This window comes from Panicum virgatum, chromosome 5K, assembly GCF_016808335.1.
Source record: "Panicum virgatum strain AP13 chromosome 5K, P.virgatum_v5, whole genome shotgun sequence".
In the NCBI taxonomy this organism is placed as follows: domain Eukaryota; kingdom Viridiplantae; phylum Streptophyta; class Magnoliopsida; order Poales; family Poaceae; genus Panicum; species Panicum virgatum.
In genome coordinates, this window is record NC_053140.1 from 51,599,128 (window position 1) to 51,623,275 (window position 24,148).

At 48.8% G+C, this 24,148-nt stretch overlaps 4 protein-coding genes and 1 long non-coding RNA gene across 5 annotated transcripts; 4 read left to right on the plus strand and 1 right to left on the minus strand.

The window, feature by feature from the left end:
• Positions 1–658: 658 nt before the first annotated feature.
• LOC120710770 lies at positions 659–1,237 on the minus strand. The gene is made up of 2 exons (XR_005690007.1): positions 917–1,237; positions 659–830 (listed from the first exon to the last, which is right to left on the minus strand). It is a non-coding gene; the product is annotated as an uncharacterized LOC120710770 (long non-coding RNA).
• A 5,237-nt stretch (positions 1,238–6,474) lies between these two features.
• Positions 6,475–8,254, plus strand: LOC120708374 (basic leucine zipper 23-like). Its single transcript, XM_039993591.1, has 3 exons — positions 6,475–6,791; positions 6,883–6,979; positions 7,148–8,254. The coding sequence occupies exon 3, from the start codon at positions 7,236–7,238 to the stop codon at positions 7,815–7,817; it is 582 nt and encodes a 193-aa protein (XP_039849525.1). The 5' UTR covers positions 6,475–6,791; positions 6,883–6,979; positions 7,148–7,235; the 3' UTR covers positions 7,818–8,254.
• A 2,241-nt stretch (positions 8,255–10,495) lies between these two features.
• Positions 10,496–13,939, plus strand: LOC120708376 (probable E3 ubiquitin-protein ligase RHC1A). Its single transcript, XM_039993594.1, has 2 exons — positions 10,496–10,684; positions 12,632–13,939. The coding sequence occupies exon 2, from the start codon at positions 12,639–12,641 to the stop codon at positions 13,635–13,637; it is 999 nt and encodes a 332-aa protein (XP_039849528.1). The 5' UTR covers positions 10,496–10,684; positions 12,632–12,638; the 3' UTR covers positions 13,638–13,939.
• A 508-nt stretch (positions 13,940–14,447) lies between these two features.
• Positions 14,448–19,686, plus strand: LOC120708375 (4-diphosphocytidyl-2-C-methyl-D-erythritol kinase, chloroplastic-like). Its single transcript, XM_039993593.1, has 11 exons — positions 14,448–14,738; positions 15,555–15,650; positions 15,753–15,821; positions 16,333–16,437; positions 16,530–16,586; positions 16,703–16,903; positions 18,364–18,456; positions 18,527–18,626; positions 18,727–18,826; positions 19,171–19,256; positions 19,398–19,686. Exons 1-11 carry the CDS (start codon positions 14,547–14,549, stop codon positions 19,499–19,501), a joined length of 1,203 nt encoding a protein of 400 aa, XP_039849527.1. The 5' UTR covers positions 14,448–14,546; the 3' UTR covers positions 19,502–19,686.
• Positions 19,687–22,294: 2,608 nt separating this feature from the next.
• On the plus strand, positions 22,295–23,613 carry LOC120710772 (EID1-like F-box protein 3). Its single transcript, XM_039996358.1, has one exon. It carries the CDS (start codon positions 22,388–22,390, stop codon positions 23,267–23,269), a length of 882 nt encoding a protein of 293 aa, XP_039852292.1. The 5' UTR covers positions 22,295–22,387; the 3' UTR covers positions 23,270–23,613.
• Positions 23,614–24,148: the final 535 nt, after the last annotated feature.

Consider the following 24,148-nt stretch of genomic DNA (forward strand, 5'->3'; position numbering starts at 1 on the left):
AATTGAGTTGGCTAGTTAGTGACTTAGCTCGGGACCCCTCATGGAAGAGAGGGGTTCGGACCCCTGGGAACCTGCAGGTTCAGGGGAGCGCACTCATTCTCCGGGGAGGTCCGGAGCCGTGTAGCCGCTTAGCCTGGTTCCGTACCCTAAGCCTGCACGCACCACCTCCTGTGAATGAGTGCCGTAGTATCTAGGACCAGGAACCTGGAGGTCCGGACGTCCTCTTAACCTAAAGGCCGGCCCCTTGAGCTCCGTTCACTGAACCTAGCTGTCTATCTCAAAGGATTACAGCCAACAGGATTTGGGACCCGTGGGCACACTACTAAGCAGGGTTTGCGTTTTTGTTTTTGAAAAAAAATTCGGTGGCCACCAGAAACAGTATACCGGCCGAAATTTCGCGGTTTTCCGGTGATTTCCACCGGAAAGAGTTTTCAAATTCAAAATTCCGAAATTTCGGTTTTCCGGTCGGAATTTCGTTGCATTTTGCCGAAATTCCGTTGCTTTTCACCGAAAAATGATGGTAATGGTTGGAAAATGATGGAAAATTATGTATTTATGAAAAAAAAAATGAAAATTTTGGCGGAGTTTGCCCTAATTATGTCTATATTGATAGATTATAATACACAACATATAATAAACTTCATCACACAATGAGAAATACAAACACGAAACACATAATTCATGTCTAAAGTTCACCCGTACTTAGTCACAAGTGCAAAGTCTACTAAAATTATTACAATTAAGTCTGTAGTCCGTTTAATACAACATATTGCATCCATTGTAATCGAAAGTATTGTCCATCCATAATCCATGTAGCAAATGCATAGTCTCTGCATACGAAGATTTTGTATGAAATGAATGAAATAACTAGAAAAAGTGAAATATAGATATAAAACATTTTCGGTTCCTTGAGTACCTGCGTTCTTCAGTCCTTAAATCTCTCTCCCGGTGGTCCCTCATACGGCTCACTTGTTTCTGGCAAATATGGGTACGTAGGCTGTCCGTACCCCTGACCATAAGGAACTCCATATGGTGTGTAGCCGTGAAGTTGCAAGTAAGGCAGCGCTGCAACTGACCGCGGAACAGATGGGTTCATGGTCCCTGGAGGTGGCCACAGAAAGCCTCCTGTAGGTGGAGAAGTGCTATATGGGTTGTAGTACTGACCAGGACCCTGATACTGACCAGTGGAGGAGGAGCTAGAGCTATCTTGATCATATGTAAGGAGGGCCTGTCGACCACGTGTATGTGCAGATCTTGTCTGTCGTTGTGATACGGGTGCTCCATGATGTGTATCTTGTGTGGCATGGGTGTAGTCCTCGTCACCAGTAAACACAATAGCACATTCGTGCTGCAAACCCGAAGCAGCACCATCGTTGCCATCACTGTCACCACCGTCATTGCCATCACTGCCACCATTGTCATTGTCATCACCACTAGGGTCAGGTGTGCTGTCATCACTACCAATGACCTCCTCATCGTCAGTTCTGGTTCTCTTCCCTTGTCTCTGTAGAGGACTAATCTTAGTCTTCCTTTTTCCTAGATGTGTGCCCCCTACCGTTGTTTCGGCCCAAACTTCCACATCTTCATAGTCACCATGCTCACGTCCTATATCGGTGAACTGCTGGCTCGGCACTGGCGTGTCACTGAACTCTGAGTCTTCATCAAAAGCTGGGTCTTCATAAAAAATGGGTGTGTAACGGGTTTGAACCCAAATCATCAATTTGACCGGCCAAATCAACTTAGATTCAAATGATTTTAAGTGCTAAGCATCAACCTTGAGTCATGTGCAGGTCCAAACGTGATGATGCAGCAGGTGACCCAAAGGACGACGCAGGACAAGACCCTTGCGCCGCGCACCGCTGGGCGCCAGAAGCAGCCTAGTTGCTCACAGTAGTGGCCCCACCTGCGGGTTAATTGCCTCTCCCGAGGCGGGCCCGGGGGCCTCTGTCGGTACCCTGCAGCTAGGGTACCCACTCCTACTGTGCCAAGACTCACGTAATTATCCGTAACTACGCCATAAGGAGCTGAGCAGCCGGACCCCTGGGGTCCGACTCCATCTCACCGAACCAACGGTCCCGGATCCGCTTCCCACTCGGGGACGGGTCCGGTGTCACCACATGTCCCAGAGGTGGAAATGCTCAGCACCTGTGACCGCGGACCCGGACCCCCGCAGGTGGGTCCGGGACCTCCACGTGCCATCCGGACTCCCGCAGATGGGTCCGGGACCTCCACGTGCCTATCCGGACCCCCGTGAGCTCTCGGCTCAGCTAGCTGCTCGGGAGGGGTCCGGAGCCGCCACGTGTCACGCAGACGCGGGCGCGAGCGCAAGCCTTCCGCTCGAAGCTCCCTCACCCACCCGCATTAAGTGCGAGTGGTTGAGGCGGGCTCTGCTGCCTCTGGGCACGGAGCAGCTTATGTCAGTCCACACTGTGGATTGCCAGTTACCGAGGCGGCTCGTCAGTTACCAAGACAAGCATTTAAGACTCAGCGCCGTGCGCATGGGCGACGCGTCATGATGACCAGCTACTGACTGGAGCAACAGTGCACACTGCTACAGTGGACTGAGTCAGTAGTTCGGCGCTTCATCATGATCTCGATGCGCAGCTGCAGAGGCTAGACTCTACTATGACATGACAGCTCAAGACCATCCCTGGTCAGAAGTTACGCACAGAAGTCGACGACAAGATCTCCGGATTTGAGGCATTGAAGGGCAAAGTGTAGTTTAGAATACATCACCGGGTCCACATGTCGGGGCCCCGCTCAGTGTACGTGCTCCTCTTGGACATATAAAAGGGAGAGCACGGTCGCTAGAACACGGATCCTGAGACTCTCTCGAGACTCAGCTGGAGAGCGCAAGCAACACAACACACAGTGGACGTAGGGTATTACGCTCCGGCGGCCCGAACCACTCTAAACCAGCTGTGTTCATCGTGTTCTTCCTCTGAGATTGGGCTAATCCTAGCTAACCCCCGAGTACTCACCCTCTGGGTTTAGGCGGGTGCACTACGCCACCCGGCTGTGGGTTTGCACACCACGACATTTGCCGCGCCAGGTAGGGGCCGGCTTTAGCTAGTTTTAGCTCATCTCTTGCCCGTCTCCATGGTTCGGGTGGTTGAGCACTCCCACCACGACGACGATGTGGATATGACGGAGGGTGTGGCGTCATCCGCCTCTCGCCTTCCTGCGCCAGGGGCAACCGTGCCCGTGGAGCAGCCACCATTGGCAGCGGCGCGCGTTGCACGTCGGCAAGATTCAGGGCGCCCGTCAAGGGCCCTCTCACAAGCTGCGAGCGGCAGAGCGACAAATCCCAACTCGCAGCATACCTCACTCATGTGAGGAAGCCAGCTCTGGCAGAAAGCCGACTCCGGTCGCACCGAGCCCGCTCCGGCGGAAAGCCGACTCCGGTCGCACCGAGCCCGCTCCGGCGGAAAGCCGACTCCGGTCGCACCGAGCCCGCTCCGGCGGAAAGCCGACTCCGGTCGCACCGAGCCCCCTCCGGCGGAAAGCCGACTCCGGTCGCACCGAGCCCGCTCCGGCGGAAAGCTGACTCCGGTCGCACCGAGCCCGCTTCGGCGGAAAGCCCACTCCGGTCGCACTAAGCCGACTCTGGTGGCTCTCTCCGGCGGAAAGCCGACTCCGGTCGCATCCCCGACTCTACATCTCTATAAGTCCTACCCTTAGAGGCCAAGCAGGGAATAAAACATTTTCCTTTGTAACTTGGTAGTACTTCCGTGTGGTCCAGTCCGGTGAGCCTCCCCCGTGGATGGGTCCGGACCTCTGCGAACCAGGTTCAGGGAAGCGTACTCACCCTCTCGGGAGGTTCGGAGTCGTGTAGCCGCTTAGCCTGGTTCCGTACCCTAAGCCTGCATGCTCTACCTCCCTAGGGCGAGTACCGTAGTACCTAAGACTGGGGGCCCGGAGGTCCGGACAGCTCCGGCCTTATAAACCCGTGTTCTGGTTTACATCGCACATCTCATGTACATCTAGTTATAAAGGAAAAGTTTATTCTTAGTTCGCCTCTAAGGATGTTATATTCTAATTTCAATCTACGCATTCTGTTTGCGCTAACCCCCGCGTGGCTTCTTACTCTTGTGCGGTGATTGTAGTCCGAATTGAGTTGGCTAGTTAGTGACTTAGCTCGGGACCCCTCATGGAAGAGAGGGGTTCGGACCCCTGGGAACCTGCAGGTTCAGGGGAGCGCACTCATTCTCCGGGGAGGTCCGGAGCCGTGTAGCCGCTTAGCCTGGTTCCGTACCCTAAGCCTGCACGCACCACCTCCTGTGAATGAGTGACATAGTATCTAGGACCGGGAACCTGGAGGTCCGGACGTCCTCTTAACCTAAAGGCCGGCCCCTTGAGCTCCGTTCACTGAACCTAGCTGTCTATCTCAAAGGATTACAGCCAACAGGATTTGGGACCCGTGGGCACACTACGAAGCAGGGTTTGTGTTTTTGTTTTTGAAAAAAAATTCAGTGGCCACCGAAAAAAGTATACCGGCCGAAATTTCGCGGTTTTCCGGTGATTTCCACCGGAAAGAGTTTTCAAATTCAAAATTCCAAAATTTCGGTTTTCTGGTCGGAATTTCGTTGCATTTTGCCGGAATTCCGTTGCTTTTCACCGAAAAATGATGGTAATGGTTGGAAAATGATGGAAAATTATGTATTTATGAAAAAAATGAAAATTTTGGCAGAGTTTGCCCTAATTATGTCTATATTGATAGATTATAATACACAACATATAATAAACTTCAGCACACAATGAGAAATACAAACACGAAACACATAATTCATGTCTAAAGTTCACCCGTACTTAGTCACAAGTGCAAAGTCTACTAAAATTATTACAATTAAGTCTGTAGTCCGTTTAATACAACATATTGCATCCATTGTAATCGAAAGTATTGTTCATCCATAATCCATGTAGCAAATGCATAGTCTCTGCATACGAAGATTTTGTATGAAATGAATGAAATAACTAGAAAAAGTGAAATATAGATATAAAACATTTTCGGTTCCTTGAGTACCTGCGTTCTTCAGTCCTTAAATCTCTCTCCCGGTGGTCCCTCATATGGCTCACTTGTTTCTGGCAAATATGGGTACGTAGGCTGTCCGTACCCCTGACCATAAGGAACTCCATATGGTGTGTAGCCGTGAAGCATTAAAGACTCAGCGCCGTGCGCATGGGCGACGAGTTATGATGACCAGTTACTGACTGGAGCAACAGTGCACGCTGCCACAGTGGACTGAGTCAGTAGTTCGGCGTTTCATCATGACCTCGACGCGCGGCTGCATAGGCTAGACTCTACTCTGACAGGACAGCTCAAGACCATCTCTGGTCAGAAGCTACGCACGGAAGCCGACAACAAGATCTCCGGATCTGAGGCATTGAATTCCAAAGTGTAGTTTAGAATACATCGCCGGGTCCACATGTCGGGGCCCCGCTCAGTGTACGTGCTCCCCTTGGACATATAAAAGGGAGAACACGCCCGCTAGAACACGGATCCTGAGACTCTTTCGAGACTCAGCTGGAGAGCGCAAGCAACACAACACACAATGAACGTAGGGTATTACGCTCCGGCGGCCCGAACCACTCTAAACCAGCTGTGTTCATCGTGTTCTTCCTCTGAGATTGGGCTAATCCTCGCTAACCCCCGAGTACTTACCCTCTGGGTTTAGGCGGGTGCACTACGCCACCCGGCTGTGGGTTTGCACACCACGACATAAATTTTACCTAGATATATATGTCTGTGCTCTTTCACTCAGTGTGCAAACCGTACAGCAACCCCGCGGAGACATTGATTGTCCAGGTTTCGATTGGGATAGATTGATTTGCTCGGATTTTGATTGACGATTAGTGGAATCGTTGCTTGCTTATTAGAAATAGTATATATAGACATAGATATAGATATATTGTAAAAAAATACTAGTCTAGGTCCCACCTCAAAGACAGCAGAAAAGATAATAACAATAATAAACAAAGTTAAAAGGAAATATCTATGCAGAAAAACTCTGTTCTATTCAATGGATTGGACGAGGGGGATGAGAAGTTAAAATTTGTAAGCATAGTTCACTCACACTCGCATTGATTCCCGTCCAGTCCCCCACCCTTACAATAAAATGCTCGCTCTTGTTTAAGATGTAAACAATATAAATGGACATTATATGTGTATACGTGGATTGTGGTCCTGTGGATGCATGCATCCAGCTGGTAGTTCGCAGTTAGACCCTAAATCTTGTTAGCATGTCTTATTCATCCTCGAAAAATAAATCTCAAGATTAAATTAAGGAATAAACTTATATGGATACTACAAAATATTCCTGTCACATAGTGGTTAAGATTTATCGAAGATATTTAGTCAACTTGTTCGAGTTCTGCCTGAATCCCACCGGGCCAAATGTTGCAGATCGAAGTGAACAGGAAGAGAATATTGTAGGAGGGGAATCGTGGCGATTGACAAAGAGAGAATAGTGTCAAGAAGCCGAAAACTAGGATTCGCTCCCTTTCTATCCTATCCGCCGCCTCCGATCCGATAACGTCACTCTCCTAGTCTCCACCCCTCCCTCCCTCTCTATTTCCTGAGGTTCTCCTCCCACCGTGATTCCGGAAAGGAAAGGAGAAAGGCGAGCTAACACCAACATAAAAGATTGGTCGAGAGGAGACGGACCCAAAAGTGAAAAGGGCTAGAGGAAGCCGCCTTCTTGCAAGAAGCAACCCTGTATTGGGAGGCCTTCCCTCAGTTCCAGACTCCTTCCACCATCAGGATAAGAATTTGATGCACTTCGTCCGTCTGGGTATTTTTTTTTGGCTCTCTCCACTGGTTTAATCCGTTATCAGATATCGATGTTGTGTTATCTGATTTGGATGCTGATCACCTATATGCAGGGGGTTGTTCTTGCCTTGGTTGTGATATTGTGAGGTCGTGCTATTTAGCGGTGAGAGTTTTCCGTATGTTCATGCTCCTGGCCACCATGGAAATTTGGTACTTACATGATCTCCTGACTATTCAATCACAAACCAGTAATCTAGGGGTAACTTAAATATCATCTGCTTTAGAAAAAGCACAAATTCAGATTTCTTTCGATTTTTTTTTTCAACTTAAATGGGACCTGGCTAAATCAGTGAGCTTTTCTGGAACATGTTTACCCAGTTCTTGAGTTATTGAAGTGCTTTGGCATTTCTGTTCAACTTGGGCCACTTAACCGTAGAGGGAGATTTTTTCTGGCACTTTTGTCACAATGGACGATGAAGTAGACCTTCCAAGCCATCTTCTGTTCTTACACCATGAGATCTCTTGTGGATTTGACGATTTCCTGAAGAGTACAACTGCATGTACTCATACACATACTTGTAATCCACCGGGTCCATCGGCAGCTGTGCATACCCACACATGCCTCCACACGCACACGCAAGTCGTAGCCTCTGACGACGAGCTGAGGAAGCCTCGGAAACCTTTGGGAAATAGAGAGGCTGTGCGCAAGTACCGGGAGAAGAAGAAAGCACATGCAGCCTTCTTAGAGGAGGAGGTCAAGAAGCTCCGTGCCACTAACCAGCAGCTGCTGAGGAGATTGCAGGGACATGCAGCACTGGAGGCTGAGGTGGTGAGGTTAAGGGGCCTCTTGTTTGATGTCCGAGGCAAGATCGATGCAGAGATCGATTCATTCCCGTTCCAAAAGCATAGCAGTGTTGATTCTGTTATTTGTACAGAGCCTCCTCTTTCCATTAACACTGATGCCGAGGTAGCAGCCCGGGTGGCCAGCTCTGGTGGACCAACAATTTTGGATTTTGAGATTGATGAAAGTGGCAGTATTTCACGATAACTCGATATTCCTGAAGTGGTTAATTCGATGGATGCTGCTGGAAGCTTGCTGAAATCAGACTCATTAGTTGAATGACTTTGGCCAAGCTACTTTTGAGCATTTTCAGAACCACCCCAGTTTGGTTTGCTTGCTGCTGTTGGTATTAGTTTTGTTACTTGTACCCTGTTTGAATAATTGGTGGCTGTGGGTTGTATGAAGATGATATACCCTGTCAAAATGCTGCTGGTTATAGGTTCTAATTCTACTTGTAACTGCTCAGTGATCACTATACTTGTACCATATTAGTAGTGGAAGAAGTGCTATTCTGTGTTCCGAAGACTTGCACTGCTAATGCAGTATATGCCTTTTCCTGGTGTCAGCGTTTAGTATGTCTATGCAGCTATTGTCTTACTGACAGCAGCAGTTCACTGTTTAAATGGTATCCGACTTGTTGCATATCCTTTGTCTCCATTCTTTTGTTGATTGTAAGTAGATGGTCCTCGCAAGTCAAATGCCGTGGCGCATCAAGTGTTTGCATCTGTCGTCGCCTAATCATGTAATGTTCAGCTTCAACAATACTTTGTGCTGTGTCACTTACACATGTCAAGCTGTGTGTTCTGTCTTGATATTCTTTCATGAGCTACCTTTATCAGTTAGTTATTCGATTATTGAAGTGTAAAGGCTGTAGAGGCAACGAATTACTTTCAGTCTTGGCTGGAGCAGGCTGGCAAGGCAAGTATTTGATTTTGGGAAAAAAAAACTCTCCAGTCTCCTCCACTGAAAGCCTGAAGTTGCTGTAATTAGGCGTGCTATTCTCACCAATCAGTAACTGGATAGCTTTCTGGGAGCATCCTTCTGCATGCTTGGATTCATGGAACCTTGCTTGTTGCCGCCAATCTTCAACCCCGGGAGAGCGTACCAGTTTGTCTAGTCTACTATCGTCTATCCTAAGGGGCCGACCAAGCAGCTGGGCAGTGGGCATATCTGAACGGATCATAAAACTTGCCGGTTTGAGCCTGTACGCGTCAGGGAGCAGATACTCTGAATCTCCGCCGCCGTGGTACCATGATTGGGCCTAACTTTAGACAGCTTCCCTTTCTTTCTCTGAAAGAAACGACAACGCCTGTGGCATCGTCAGCAGCGATCGACAATGACCAGAAACAGAAAGAAAGTAATGACAATAGAAGCAACTGTGCTAGGTTTGATCTCGCTAACGAAGTTGCGAGGTCGATTTTGTCGACCAAAACCAAGTTTTTTATTTTTTATTTTGAGGAAGGACCAAAACCAAGTTTTTTTTTTGAGAACTAGGACCATTGGACCAAAACCAAGTTGTAGCAACAAGGAGGCCCTGTATCTCTATGCTAGGTGCTTTCGTGCCACGGAGGCCCGGTCCACCCAAAACCCGGCCCCAGCCGCCACTTCTGGCCCAGAAAACATGCCGACGGGCGGGGCGGTTTTTTTATTTTTTATTTTCTTTTTTTACAAAAATATATTTTCGTTTTCGAAATTAACAGAAATATTACCCGGCCGCCCCTGTATCACGAAAAATTTGTGCTAAGACCCCTGGAGGACCGGTCGCCAGGCAGCGGGGCGGCCGGCCCAGGCCGTCCAGGTCCGGTCACGCTGTACGTGCGCGCCTGGATATAATTGCAGCCCTTCTCCTTGTGCGTAAGGACGGACGTCCTCAGCACGGGCGAACGTGCAGATAAGCTGGGCGTGCACTGGTGTGCTGACACGTCCGAGGAGTGTAAGCACACGCACTAAATGCCTAGTACTCATTTATGTAGTACGTGCAGACAGAGTGGACCAGTTACTACTATTTGACATTTTAATTGGCCGCTCCACTGCCTTGCGTTGCACAATAATTAGTGCGTACTTCTACTACTGCCAGTACATTTCTTTTCTCCTTGTGGCCTAGACGCAGCTCCTAGAGTCCTACTAGACTAGTAGTCCTAGCTACTACTCTGAAGTCTGAACAATGGCGCGATTGCTCCTGTACATTGCAGGAGGATTGGGTGCTGTGCAGGGTGTTCGAGAAGACAAAAGGCGACGGCGGCGATGGCTAGGACGGTGACTCCGCCTCCTCGCCCCCCGTCTTCGCCGGATCGTCACGCGTCGAGCCGTCGCCGGATCGTCACGCGTCGAGCCGTCGCCGGATCGTCACGCGTCGAGCCGTCGCCGGAGCCAGACCACTCCGCATCGTCAGGCGGCGGCCGCTACGGCTACCTCCCGTCGCAGCAGCAGGAGGTGGCCGTGCTGCCGCAATATTATTACTACGGCAGCGGCGCGAACCTGGGCGGCCTGGGCCGGACGCCCCGCTGCCGGGCGACCGGTCCTCCAGGGGTCTCAGCGCAAATTCTCCGCGACAATTTTTGCAAAAAAGTCCCTGCCGCCCCGCAGCGGGGCGACCAGGTCCCGGCCGCCCGGCAGCTGGGCGGCCGGAGTATATTTCTGTAAATTTCGAAAACAAAAATATATTTTTGTAAAAAACGAAAACGAAAAATAAAAAAATAAAAAAATCGCGACGGGCGGGATCTGCCTCCACCCGAGCCCACAACGGCGCGCCTGTGTGTGTGGTACGGGAGGGCGCCACGCCGCCTCCCGGGTTCGCGCACGCCATCCACCACCCAAACCGGGCGCGGGCCCGGCGCACGCACACACGCCGTCGCCGAGCCGCGCGCTGCCCACTCCGTTTTTTTTTTCCTTTTCCGTTGGCAACTGCTCACTCCACTCGAGATTACGGGATTAGTATATGAGGGTGAGTAGGAGGCAATAGGGATCAGCGGCCGCTCTCGCTGCCCGCGCGCCCCCGATCAGGCGCCTCGTCACTTTCCCATCTCTCCGCGACGCCGCCCCCCACATCGCCTCGCTCTCCCGGCAGCAGCAAGGTACTCTACTCTCGCAGTCTCGCCCCCCGCTCCCCCGCTATTCCCCGGTGGATTGCTGTGCGCGCCGGACCGATCGATCGCCCCCTCCCGTGTCCGATTACGCGGGATTAAGTGGGATTGGTGCGGAATCGGGTTGAGGGCGGGTGGTTGCTTGCTTCGGTAGATCCATGCATGTCAGTTACAGTCTTCTGTTAGTGGCAATCTTTTCCTCCACTTGTATGAAGGGAAATTGAGCGAACGCCTTCAAGGCCCGCGCCTGCCACTCGTGATTTCCGACTGAGTTCTGGCGATGTTAGGTTCGCTTGCGCCCCTTTCTTTTGCGCCAGGAGACTGCGTGTTTCTGGAATTGGGCACGCAGCGAGGATGTGTTGCCCGGCCCCGGCTCCATTCGACCTTTCCCGCTGTTTTACTTTATGCGATTATTAGAGGAACACTGAATACTGGTATGACCTGCTGCAACTTTCTGCTGCAACAAAAACCCCTCTCCACTTACCCTGTTTAGTTCCTAAAAAAATTTCTACAGTATCTGTCACGTCGAATATTCGGACATATGCATGGAGCATTAAATACAGTTAAAAAATATAACTAAGTACACAGTCTGACTGATTAGCACGAGATGAATCTTTTAAGCCTAATTAGTTCATGATTAAACATTATTTGTCAATAACAACGAAATGTGCTACAGTACTAAAATCAACAACTTTTCACCAACTAAACGGGTAGCAGCAAATGAAATTCAGCCGCTTCGCATTGGATCAGCAATCGATTAACTGGTACATGCAACTCCTGATTTGTACCTCCATAGGAGCCTCGTGATGGGCACGCACTAGAATTTTCTCAATCACGAGTCAGCTGGTCCCTGAGTCAAATTTCAAGCAATCAAATCTGGATCCCTTCAGAAAACAGTATCAGTCCGAAACTCGGAACATCATTCATTGGTGGTTCTGTTCTTAACTGGTTACTCAAGGTAACTGCGGTTTATGACTGAAAAATTTTCATGAGGAATTTCAAGTAGCCAATATTTTGAAAATAAGATTCGGCATGTGATTGAAATTTGGCCACAAACTGAAACCATTTTCGTTTGGTTGTTTACAAATGCACTATTTAGGCCGCCCCTGAGTTTTTCAATCTACTCCTATTTATTCAGATAACGCAATGCACTAATCTGTTAAGTGGCAACGATGGAAAATTCGGATCCACTGTGCATAGATGAACCATGACAAATCATAGATCCTAAAAGCAAGTTATTTGTTACCAAATCCTGGGGCCAGTTCCAGCTCCTAGTGCTCACTAAATAGTAACAAGCAGTATATGTTGGCTCAGAAATATGAAGTATTCTTCTCTGCTGCATCCTTTCTTATCTCTGAGAAAATGGACCTGTATAATACCCTTGAAATGTTAACCTGCCCTATTAAAGGTATACAATCAAAGAGTTTAGGCTTAGGCTTTTGAGTTTTGAGAAGTGTACACGAAATGTAGTAGAAATTACAATTCCATTCTAATTGGACAGCTCCACTTGTTCGTAATATACTATCTTGACCAAAGAATCTCATTTCTATCTGTGACAAGTTAAAAAATATGAGATGGCTGTTTTAGTCACAGTTAAAAATTCAGACAAAATTCTGATGGTTCCTTTCTGACATGTACTTGTACCAAGACTATTGTACAGTATGTATGCACGCTTCTCTAGAAAATCTAATTGATTAGAAGTTGGTATGGCATCTTTAGCAAATACACACTGTTTTCACCACATGAGATGCATAATATGTTTGAGTGTGCTTACCATTCGATTGGTCATGTGTGTCTGTGTGGAGTAGTAGATTAACTGCCATGTATAGTTTGGTTATTTCTAGTCACCTCTTCTGTAGTGCTTTGTTTTATAATCGTTGTCCTTAGTGCTTTCTTTATGTAAACTTTGTACCATGCTGAGTGCTTAATTTGTCACAGGAACAAGATGTCAAATAGAGCCACACATTGGTGTTATGCCTGTCGGCGGCCAATTCGCCTCCGCGGACAGGATATCATATGCCCCAACTGCAACGATGGTTTTATCCAGGAAATCAGTGAGATGGGTGGCATGTTGAACACTTATGGACTAATTGAACCAGACTTTGAAGAGCATCGAGCTAGAAGATTTGGGATGATGGAGGCCATGTCTTCCCTTATGCGGCAACGTATGGCAGCAATGGACAGGATGGCAGAAATGGACAGAAACAGTGTGTTTGATATCCATGGTAGACAAGGGACCAGTACTGAACATGGAAGGCGGCCAACTTCTGTTCCTACACTGATATTTGGCAGCAACCCTGCTCCAGGTCCTGGAAGTGATAGTGGTAATGTTAATGTTGTCTTCTCTGGAGGCCGCAGAGTTGGCATTGACCGTCCAAATTTCAGTCGTTTCCTTGTTGGTCCCAGCCTTGAAGCTCTATTTGAGCAGCTACTCCTCCAGAATAACCGTCAAGGCCCAGCTCCTGCTCCACGGTCGGCTATTGACTCCATGCCTGTGGTGAAGATAAGCCGCAGGCATCTCAATGATGATCCACAGTGCCCGGTTTGCACAGACAAGTTCGAGCTTGGAGCAGAGGCACGGGAGATGCCATGCAAGCACTTGTACCATACCGACTGCATCATCCCCTGGCTTGTCCAGCACAATTCTTGCCCGGTTTGCCGCCATCCGCTGCCATCGCAACGATCAGGCATTACGAATAGCGCCCGCGCACCTTCAGCCTATCGCAACGAAGCTGCTGGTCCTGTTGTCACCGAAGCAGATCCTGAGCCTGTGCCAGTAAACAATGATGGTGCAAGTCAGGAAACACACAGCTCCTTCTCGTCTCTCTGGCCATTTGGCCCGTCGAGTTTCCATCCCACTTACCAGTATCAAGAAACTGTTGATGAGTCTGCAGCATACGATCCAAACCAGATAGGATATTCCGAGTGGTACTATGACCACTGACTGAACCCCTGGAACCTTCAGATTTACGTGGATGTGGTGCCTGCGATGGTTGCTCTTGGGGTAAAAAGGGATGGCCCTTGCCTATAGTCCCGTGTTCAGTGTATACCCTGTTTTTCATGTGCAATGTGGACCTGTGTAAGTCTGTATAGAGACACTAGAGACTACCGAGCGCAATGAACGCTCCTGTAATGCACGTATATCCCTGTTTGTATAAGGGTGCTTTCTTTCTTGTACTGGGCACAACGAATTCTGCATATCCAGTCTTATGCTACACGTAAGATAATATTCCTTACTAGCAGTAACCGATGAACTGATTGCATCCAGAATACTTGTTGACCTTATTCCATGTCTGTCTTTCTAGGCGATATAGCATCATGAAATAATCTTCAGTTTCCAACTCTCCTGAAAACAGTAGTCTTCAGTTTCCAACTCTCCTGAAAACAGTAGTAATTCAATACATTTAGTGTATACTTTTGTAAGTTTTTGGCCTGCAGTTGATCTCAGAGCTTTCTGCCCACAACTAGCTGGTTGCAATTTGCTGCTTTATAATACTCTGATACCTCAGCTGATACCTTGCCGTGAGAGTCTGTTACATGCCGATCTCCCAGATTAAAAAAAAAGAGAAGCATACCTGACACCTATACTACTGATTGCTGAACCAGATTGGAGAAGGGATGGTGTGCTTTCCACGCCTTGCACCAGTCCTAACACGAGGGAGAGAAGTCGCAGCATCCCGGCGTCCATTTCGTCATCGGCGTCCAAACCCGCGGCAATTTCCAAACACATGGCGACGACCTCTTGACCGGGCCAGACGCTCGGACCCGTCATCATATCAACTCCCAAAACTTGCTCCGGAATATCCATCTCCAAACCAGGCGCGCTACTCTACTCCGGGCCGCGGCAGCGGCCATGGCTTGCTCCGCGCACCTACTGTCCCAGAGCCTCTACTCGTCCCACCGCGCCAGCCCGGCCGCGCGCGGGAACCTCCGCTCCGGGGAGCGGGCGTCCCCCGCGGCGAGGCCCGGCTCGAGCGTAAGAGGCTGCCGAGGTGTCAGCCTGAGGGTCGCCGCGTCGTTCGAGCAAGGGAGGCGGCAAGTCGAGGTACACGCCTTGCTAAACTCTCAATTGTGCGCCGGGACTGCGAGATTTGGTAAGGGTTGTTCGGATTGCGGGAGAAAATTGGGGAGAACCGTAGGATTCGCGGCGCTGTTCGTCCGTTTCGGTTCGCCGGCGTGCGCGGAACGGGGAACCGGGGGGGGGGGGGGGGGGAGGGTTTTCGTTTCTCCGCTGATTCTATCCATTCCCCCCCGCTTGTTTATCCCACCGTTAACGACGCAGCTCTCGCCGCGGCGATTCCAGTATGCCAACGCCCACCGTTGGCTGTTGGCTGTAGCGGAGGCGAGCGTTTCCTCTCTTCCGTGTAGCGTCGTCCCTCACAGTGGTCTGTGGAGTGGATGGCAACCAGAACACATGGACGTCTTCTGTAATCATTTCTCTGCGGCTACGAAACCTGTTTATGCAATAAGCTGTCCCGCAGTGTGCTTTTTTACCTTGCAGTTCCTTTTTTCTAGGCTACTGTATTCCTGTCTGGCATCCAACTTTTTCCTATTTTTAGGCCCCACATTTTTTCAACTAACCTGAGATTATATTTATATGAAGATACATTCATGAAAATTCCATGATAGTGTGTAATGCAAACTTTAAGGAAATAAGCTCTGCATTCATATTTACTCTGCCACTGATTTCTAAAAGGGCTTGATTCTTTATTTAATTATTTCCTCGCTTTTGTTTTTCCCTAGTTTTTACCAGCTTGATTCCTAAATTCTTGCATGATTTTTCCCCATAGAATTATGATAATTCTTCTGTTGTACGTTGCAATTTTCTTACTACCCTGAGTTATGATGGTGTATGTTTTAGGTCTCTTATGACCCACAAGCAAAGTTTAACCAGCTAGCGGACCAAATTGACAAGGATGCAGGGATGACACGGCTCAACCTATTCTCACCTTGCAAAGTATGTTGCTATCTTGTTCCTGATAACTGATAAGTATTGGCAACTTTTTGGTTTCTTCTTTTGTGCTTCAGATTAAGGCTCATGCATGTCTTTGCAATGCAGATTAATTTGTTCTTGAGGATAACGGGGAAGAGACCAGATGGGTTCCATGACCTGGCTTCTCTGTTTCATGTGAGCTTTTTGTGCCTCTTTTGCTTTTCCTGCATGAGTTGTTATACAAATGAAGCTTTTGTACACTTGTGCGCTGTCCAGCCTTATTCATGACATCCTACCAGTTTAAGAAAAAAAAACATTCTAGGGCTTTGAGAAGAAAGAGTGTGTTTATTATGTTAAAAGGCATAGAATAGATTTGTTGTGTGGGAATTTTGTATCTGCATGTGACTTAAACATCTAAAGGACAAAGGATAAAATACACATAATACTAGTCAACAGCAAAGTGAATACCATTGAAATGTACATGAATTTTTGTTCAGAGGGTGTTGTTATGTTTGTGCATGTTGCGATTGTAAGCCACTCAACCTCCATGAAGCTCTGATTCTTCTCCTTGCAAGACTGTTGCTCATGAAAATATGTTTTGATTTTGTGGATTAGCGTTAACTTGTAATATTTAGACATTCTGGTCTGAATGGCAATTGCAGCAAAATATCATCTGTATGCACTAGTTCTAATAATGAACTCCCAGGTCATAAGTTTGGGTGATACAATCAAATTCTCGTTGTCACCAAGTAAGAGCAGAGATCGCCTGTCAACCAATGTTCCAGGTGTCCCCGTCGATGAAAGCAATTTGGTATGATGACCCTATTTATTTTGACATATTAGTAGTACTAACATATGCACACTTGATATTTTCAGCTTATTAAACTTTCTTTAAACTTGCAGATCATCAAGGCACTCAACCTTTACCGACAGAAAACTGGGACTGATAACTATTTTTGGGTACTGTTATTTGTGCAAACCCTTTTGTCTTGAGAAATTGCTCATTCTTTTGGCATTAAAACAATTAAACTTTTAAGTTGGATATAACGTTTAATGTCATTTACATCTGAATGTAGATACATCTTGATAAGAAGGTCCCAACTGGTGCTGGTCTCGGTGGTGGAAGCAGTAATGCTGCAACTGCACTATGGGCTGCTAACCAGTTTGCTGGCTGCATAGCTTCAGAAAAGGATCTTCAAGAGTGGTCTGGTGAGATTGGATCAGATATCCCCTTCTTCTTTTCACAAGGCGCAGCATATTGTACCGGTAGAGGAGAGGTATGTTTCACGTGGCATCTAGTAAATTCCTAAATGTTTTCATTCTTGGACCCTAAAAAAAGTTTTTCATTCTTGGTAATAAATGTAAGCTCTTCCCAGTTTGGTTCTTATGACACTGCAGCAGAACCAGGATTAGAATATGAGTGGGGGGGGGGGGGCGCAAATAAGCTACAAACATCTAATTTCATTATGGCAAGGGCCTAGCTCTAACAAAATTCTCCACATCTTGAAAGTAGTGCAATAAAAAAAACATGGTGCACCAACTTCTCCTGAGTTATACTGGTTAGACCGCTGAAGTCCAGGTGTCAATGGAAACCCCGTCACCAGTCCGGGTTCGAAGGCTGGTACAACCTTCTTAAGGGAAAAATCAAGGGATGTCTCTCCCTTGGTCGAGTCTTTTTTTTTAAAAAAAAAACATGGTGCGCATACATAGTACTGTCGATGAATGTTCTGGTGCAGTCCAGGCCATAGTCACAAAGTTACTGGGTCGACCGGGTCGAGGAACGGGGTCGAGGGTCGTCACTTTATAAAATTGTGGTACGAAGGGGGTATACCTCTATGGAACGATAAATTATTATGTGGAACGCGACTCTGATTCATCCGGGTCGATGCGTCTTTAAAAAGACAAAAACTATATATATATGCGCTACTAATGAAGAAACTAATCTGCACAAACATATAAGAAACATACAAAATAGTACATCTAGATCATACTACACGTACTCAGCTTATTATCTAACAAAAACCACATCAATCCGCTATCAATAACATTCTTATCCCAATTAAATCTGCTAGCAATGGGGTTACGACCCCTCTCAAACCGGGACGCGATCCAACCTTGAATGGGACACTGACCCTCTTTGACCCCGACCCTCGAATCGGAACGGCGTTCCCGGGTCGTGGGACGAGGCATCGACCCCGAATTCTGTGACTATGGTCCAGGCATGAATGACCTTCCTCTGGTTCTACTGATTGAATGAGGCTCCCTGTGAAATTGACCTGCCCGCTCTATATCATAACTTAGCAATACAGTATGGGCCTTCCCAAACTACTGTAGTTCTAGTGAATGTTAAATTGTTAATAGTTCCAGTAGTTTCTTCGTTTTCCTATCTGTAAAATTTTGCGTTAAATTGATAGGTGATCAGATTACGCACAAGAAATGGTTGCCCACAAAAATACTGATCTAGCAGGGATATTCTTTGAAGTTGGATACAAGTGTGTCTGTGTATCATACTTTAGCAGAGTGAAGTTGATTTAGCTGATCATGTTATTGCAGTTTAGGTTATCCTGTGTTACTTGTTTCTTTTTTTTTACACAAGTTTCCTTATTTAAACTTTGACCGAGTACTCTTCTAGAAAAAATCAGTAATAACTACACGCTAGACAGTGACATCTACATCCATGCTATGTTTAGCTCCGTGCAGTTTTTGTCTTAATCTGTAGATTTCAACTTAAATGTAGATTGTCGAAGATATCCCAAATCCCTTGCCGGAAAATTTACCAATGGCTCTTATAAAGCCGCCTGAAGCATGCCCAACCGCTGAAGTTTACAAGGTAATTAGTGAACACTTACTTTCTTTATTTGAAATGCATGGGTTTTGCTCCTAAGCTTCTTGTGCTGCAGAGATTCAGGTTGGAACAAGCTAGCAAAGATGATCCTTTGACCTTGCTCAAAGAAATAACTCAAAATGGGATATCACAAGATCTCTGTGTTAATGACTTAGGTATGAATATCCCTTAATAATATATTTAGTTAGAGCATCATCAATATCTTAAATGACTTAATTTTCATCAATATCTGTGCTTTTGTTCCTTCTTTTCCAGAGCCTCCAGCTTTTGAGGTGCTACCATCACTTAAGAGGTTGAAGAAAAGAATTATTGCAGCTAGCAGGGATGATTACAATGCTGTTTTTATGTCAGGAAGGTAAGGACGGCTATTTTGGTCAAGCTCTTTGAAGAATCTGTTTGTTCACATGTTTTCAAAGATGCATTGGTGCCGTTTGCCATCATTGCATCACTTTACATGGGATGTAGTTAGCGCAAAGGGCATGTCTGTATGGCACCAGCTATGAATTTAACTGTAGGATTGTCGGTGTAGGAACCGCCAGCCATTGTCTGTCAGTTAGTGTATGCCCTATATGTTTTGTGATAATGTGATGTGTATCTACCATAGCTTACCAGGCAGAACAGATCCCTTGTGTTTCTTTCTGATTGCACATCATTGCCATTTTCTAAGTTGTGACACCACACCTTTGATGTCCCTTGCAGTGGAAGCACACTTGTTGGAATTGGTTCTCCAGATCCACCTGCATTCGTATATGATGAGGAGGACTACAAGAATGTTTTTGTGTCAGGTATGCTGATCGTTCTACTCCACATTGTTTTCAATAAGGTGCAACCAAGAAGGATTCTGACACTTTTGTGGCATTTCCATAAGTTAACACACTGGAAGTCTGGAACCATCATTTTGAAAGGGTTGGTGTGTTTTTGTGCAGAGGCTTGCTTCCTCACTCGCGATGAGAATGAATGGTACAGGGAGCCAATCTCGTCCAAAGCTGCGTTCAGCAAAGACGACTTAGCAGCCTCAGTTACTGACTGAATTCTGATTGACTCCGGTTCTGCATTTAATCTCAATTTGTGGGTTATACAGGTGAGGGTTTATTGTGTGTTGGGAAAAAGAATTGACAAGGTCAGTTTGTTCATAAGACAAATCTGATCCCACGAAATGGATATCATTTTTTTGAGCATAGCAATCATGATTTCTGTCAAGAGACAGTTCGTGGATGGCCTCTTGTGAAGTTTCTCGATTACAATCAGTAGCACTAGTATCAAACTGACATAATGGATTGCATTTCTCAACTTACAATGTAAATACACGTGATGAAATCTTAAATCGACGAGTGGATTTGCCGGCCTCCCTTGCTGACTGAATGACTACTCCATTGATTGAATTTCGAAACAACGGAGCTGACTAAATCGAAGTAACCATTGATTTGATTTAATTTCGAAACAACGGTGCGAATACTACTTCGTCATGGCATCAATCGATCGACGCCAAAGTAACCGAGTCTTGGTGGGTGAGTATCGTGATTCAAAATATAAGCCTGGTGTTGTCAATCTAAGTGTTTCCCAGAGCAAAAAAAAAAAACATCATAAGCGCGTGATGGTGTTCGCTCGTGGGTGTGCGATTATCGATTTCGGACAGAATGAATTCTATTCCTCCTGCTCGATGGACAATGTAAATGCACTTAAGTCGTAGGAACTAGGAACACACTGGCAAGTGGCAAACAAAACATTGTCATCTTGCTCTCGCGGGTCATGCTCAGGGGGCTTACACCTGAACCGCTGCTCTGCAAGCATGCGCTCCAAACAAACCCAGCACACCGATCTTTGCCTGTCAGATATAAAGTGATTCCTTCGCTATTAAAGCCCCGCAAAAGCTACTACTAGGCCTCATCAAGACGTTCTAGAAAAGAAAAGAAAAGTGAAAACTTTTCTCCTACTCGGGTAGTCGGCTGTAGTACTATCACTCACATTTCCAGTTTGCGTGACCGTCGCCTAACGTGTCCGTTTACAAGTGTGAGCTAGACACGCCATATATCTCCCACGTCACCCTCCTTGCCATTTCAGTCGGGGGTATCTAGAACCCATTCTCACGCACTCCGGCGGGGCATCAACTCGAGCAAAGAGGAGGAAAGAACGAAAGCGCAACACGATGGCGAAGTTCTTCCTGTTTAGTTCCTAAATTTTTTTTCTAAAGTACTCATCACATCAAATTTTTTGACACATGCATGAAGTATTAAATGTAGTTGAAAAAAATAATTAATTATACAGTCTAACTGATTAGCACTAGATGAATCTTTTAAGTCTAATTAGTCTATGACTGGATATTATTTATCAAGTAACAACGAAAAGTGCTACAGTGCCAAAATCCAAACTTTTTCACAAACTAAACACAGCCAACTGAACCAATCACGCTGCCGCCGAGCGCCGGCCAAGCGTCCCCCAGCCGGGGAGGCCACGTACGTGTACGGCCGGGATGCCCGCTCTGCGCCCACCAAACTCGCCGCACGGGCTCCCCCGGCGCCGACACGTCCCCCAGTCCTGAGGGCAGTCCCAACCCAGACTCTACTATGAAGTCTAAACCTCTTATTTATTGTGTTTTACTGATGTGGTAATATATTTTGGAAGAGAGAGGGAGAGAAATCAAGACTCCAAGTCTTATTTAGATTCTAAGTCTTCACGCAAATCTAAGTGAGAGAGACAAGTGAGTCATATAAATCAAAGTAACACACTTTGTATTGAGAAATATAATTTCTTGTGATGGAGTCTTTGATGCTTAAATTTTATGAGTAGGGTCTGCATTGGGACTGCTCTCACACGCAAAGCGAGATATTTTGGCGCCACGGCAGCAGGGCTTCACGTGTCGCCGCCCTCGCGCCGCACCTGACGACGCAGAAAACAGCCCGGAATCCTGCAGCCGGCACGGCCACACGGAAAAAGATTTGGATATTTGGATGATGGAGTGGCGATAAAAACCCGGCGCGGCGGCGGCGGCGGCGGCAGCTGCCCGGACCGGACGAGACGTTTGGGGGAGGGAGGAGGGAGATAAAAGGCAGCCGGGGCCTGGAGGCCCGCCACGCGTCCCGCGCGCGGGGCACGCGTCGGGCGGAGGCGCGGCCCGAGGTGGTGGCGCGGGGCCGCTCCCCGGGATTCGGCCGGACACGTGTGCGCCCCCGAGCGGCCTGGTCTCCCGGCACGTGTCCCGCGGCGCGCCCTCATCGCGTTCCCCTCTTCCCCCTTGGAGCCCCTCGAGGGACGGACGGGCACGGGCATGGCTCGATTCGGAAAGGTGGCTGGATAGGGACCCCGTTTTGCTATAAACAAATGCCCCTGATTGATCGCGGAGAGGCGTCGGCCGACATGGACGTCCTAAAAATTAAGCCGGGACGCGTATAGAAATGGCAATGGCGCGCCAGATCTTGTGTCAGGTAGCTCTCGACAGTACTCGACTTTGGGGGGAGTCAGAGTAGGTGATGACCGCGATTGAGATAATCAGCACCGTACCAGATCAGCTGAGATCCATCCTAACGTTAATCAGCTCCGAGCAGATATTTGGGAGGGAGACCCTTGACGGGATGGTTCTCGCGCTGCTCGCACCTGCACTCCAGCTAAGCCCCCGTAACTAATTATTGGCGCTCGACGCCGGAGTGGTCCACTTGTCAAGCGGCCGCCGGCGCCACGCAGCCCCCCGCCGGGCGGTCGTGCCCTGCCCCGACACCCGCGCCTTTCGGGGAGCACGAGAAGGGGGCGCCGCCTCGCGTCTATCTCTCTCCTCCGCCCGTCCCCCTGGCGCTGCCCCCCCCCCCCCCCCCCCCCCCCCCCCGCACGCCCGGCGCCTCCGATCCCCGAGTTCGAGCTGCCAGTTTACTACCAGTCATCGCCTCGTCCTGCAGCCGTGCCACCAGCCCGTAGCCGAGGGGCGATGAGCGACGGCGCGCGGAACACGCGCAGGTTCTTGGGAGCGTCCAGCAACGGCGCCGGCAGCGCGGGCTACCGAGACGGCGGCGCCGGCGGCATTGGGGCGGCGCGGAGCAGCGACGTGAACACGGGGATCCTGGACGAGAATGTCCTGGCGCTGGTGTTCCGGTCCATCAACTTCGACCCCAAGGCGCTCTGCACCGTGGCCCGCATCAGCCGCCGCCTGCGCGCCGTCGCGGAGCGCGTGCTGTGGCGGGAGCTCTGCATCTCGCGGGCGCCGCGGATGGTGGCCTCGCTGACGGGGGCTCCGGCGGCAGGCGGGGCGGCGGCGCCCGGGCGCATTGTGGGCGGGTGGCCGGCGCTGGCGAAGCTGCTCCTCTTCTGCTGCGGCGCGGCGTCGGCGGCCGTGCCGGGCCACTTCACGGGCGTGTCCCGGTTCTCCAAGACCTCCGGGCGGAGCTTCCTGTCGCGGCGGTGCCGGGGCGACCTGCTGTACGTGTCGGACCCCTGCGAGCACGCGGTGCCGGGCACCGCCGACGACGTGGGCGCCTACCGCGGCGTGTTCCGCGGGTTCATGCGGTCGCGGACGCGGGCGTGCCTGGTGGGGCGGCGGGCCGCGCTGGAGACGCGCGTGCGCTGCCCCTACTGCGGCGCGCGCGTCTGGAGCATGGTGGCCGCCGGGCTGGTGCCCCGCAGCGCGTGGCGCCGCCTGGGCGCCTACGAGGGCCGCCTCGAGTACTACGTCTGTGTCAGCGGCCACCTCCACGGCAACTGCTGGCTCGCGCGCCTCAGCTCCAGCGACGGCGACCACGACGGGGACTCGGACGACGACGACGACGACGCGTCCACGGAAGGCCACAGCGACGACGGCCATGCCGCGTCCTAGCTGCCGGGCTTTCCAGGTCCAGGTCCACCACCATGTGCTACTCCACAGATCGGTTGCAGAGAGGCCATTCGGTAGCAGTGTGTGTGTAGCGCCGACCGCCGATGCTGTAGGAGAGGGAGGTCGGTGTCGATCCCGATCCCTGGACAGCGTGGCGTGCGTCTTTGCGTTGGGGTTGCCAGCAACAGCCGGATGCGTGCTCTGCTTTGGCTGGCGGCGGCTGGATGGAGATATGGCACGATGTCTACTGTTCCGGCGAGCAATGCGCGCGGCTGGATGGAGCCTTTTTTCCGATGTGATGTGTTCACCTCGTTTTTCCTTGGTTAATGTTTTGTCGGTTGCTGGTCCATGTGCTGTTCCCGTGTTTGGTTAGGGGGTGAAAAAGTTTTAGTAAAAACTTTTCGCTTTTTTGACCACTAATTAGAGGTATTAAATGAAGTCTAATTACGAAACAACTTTCACAATTATGATACCGTAGTATGTGTTGTAGCTAATAAGGTCTTTGACCGCATGATTATAGTATGATTAGGTGTGGATACTGTAGCATCACTGTAGCTAATCATGGTGTAACTTGACTCATTAGATTCGTTTCGAAAAGTTACACTTATTCGTGAAAAGATTTTACAAATAAACTTCGTTTAGTACTCTATTTATGCATTTTTTTTTAAAAAAATTCATGTTATGAACCAAACATGGCGCTAGCCTGCTCTGTTTTTCGCTTTCAATTGGTCGTCGCCTCGTCCTGAACTTTGATCTGGATGGCAAGGTCAAGGTGGCTGCCTGGGCCCTGGACCCTGGTGGAACTTCAGTGTACACATTCGATCTTGCCGCTGTATGCTCGGCTACATGGAAATGCAGAAATAAGATTTTTTTTAGAAGAGA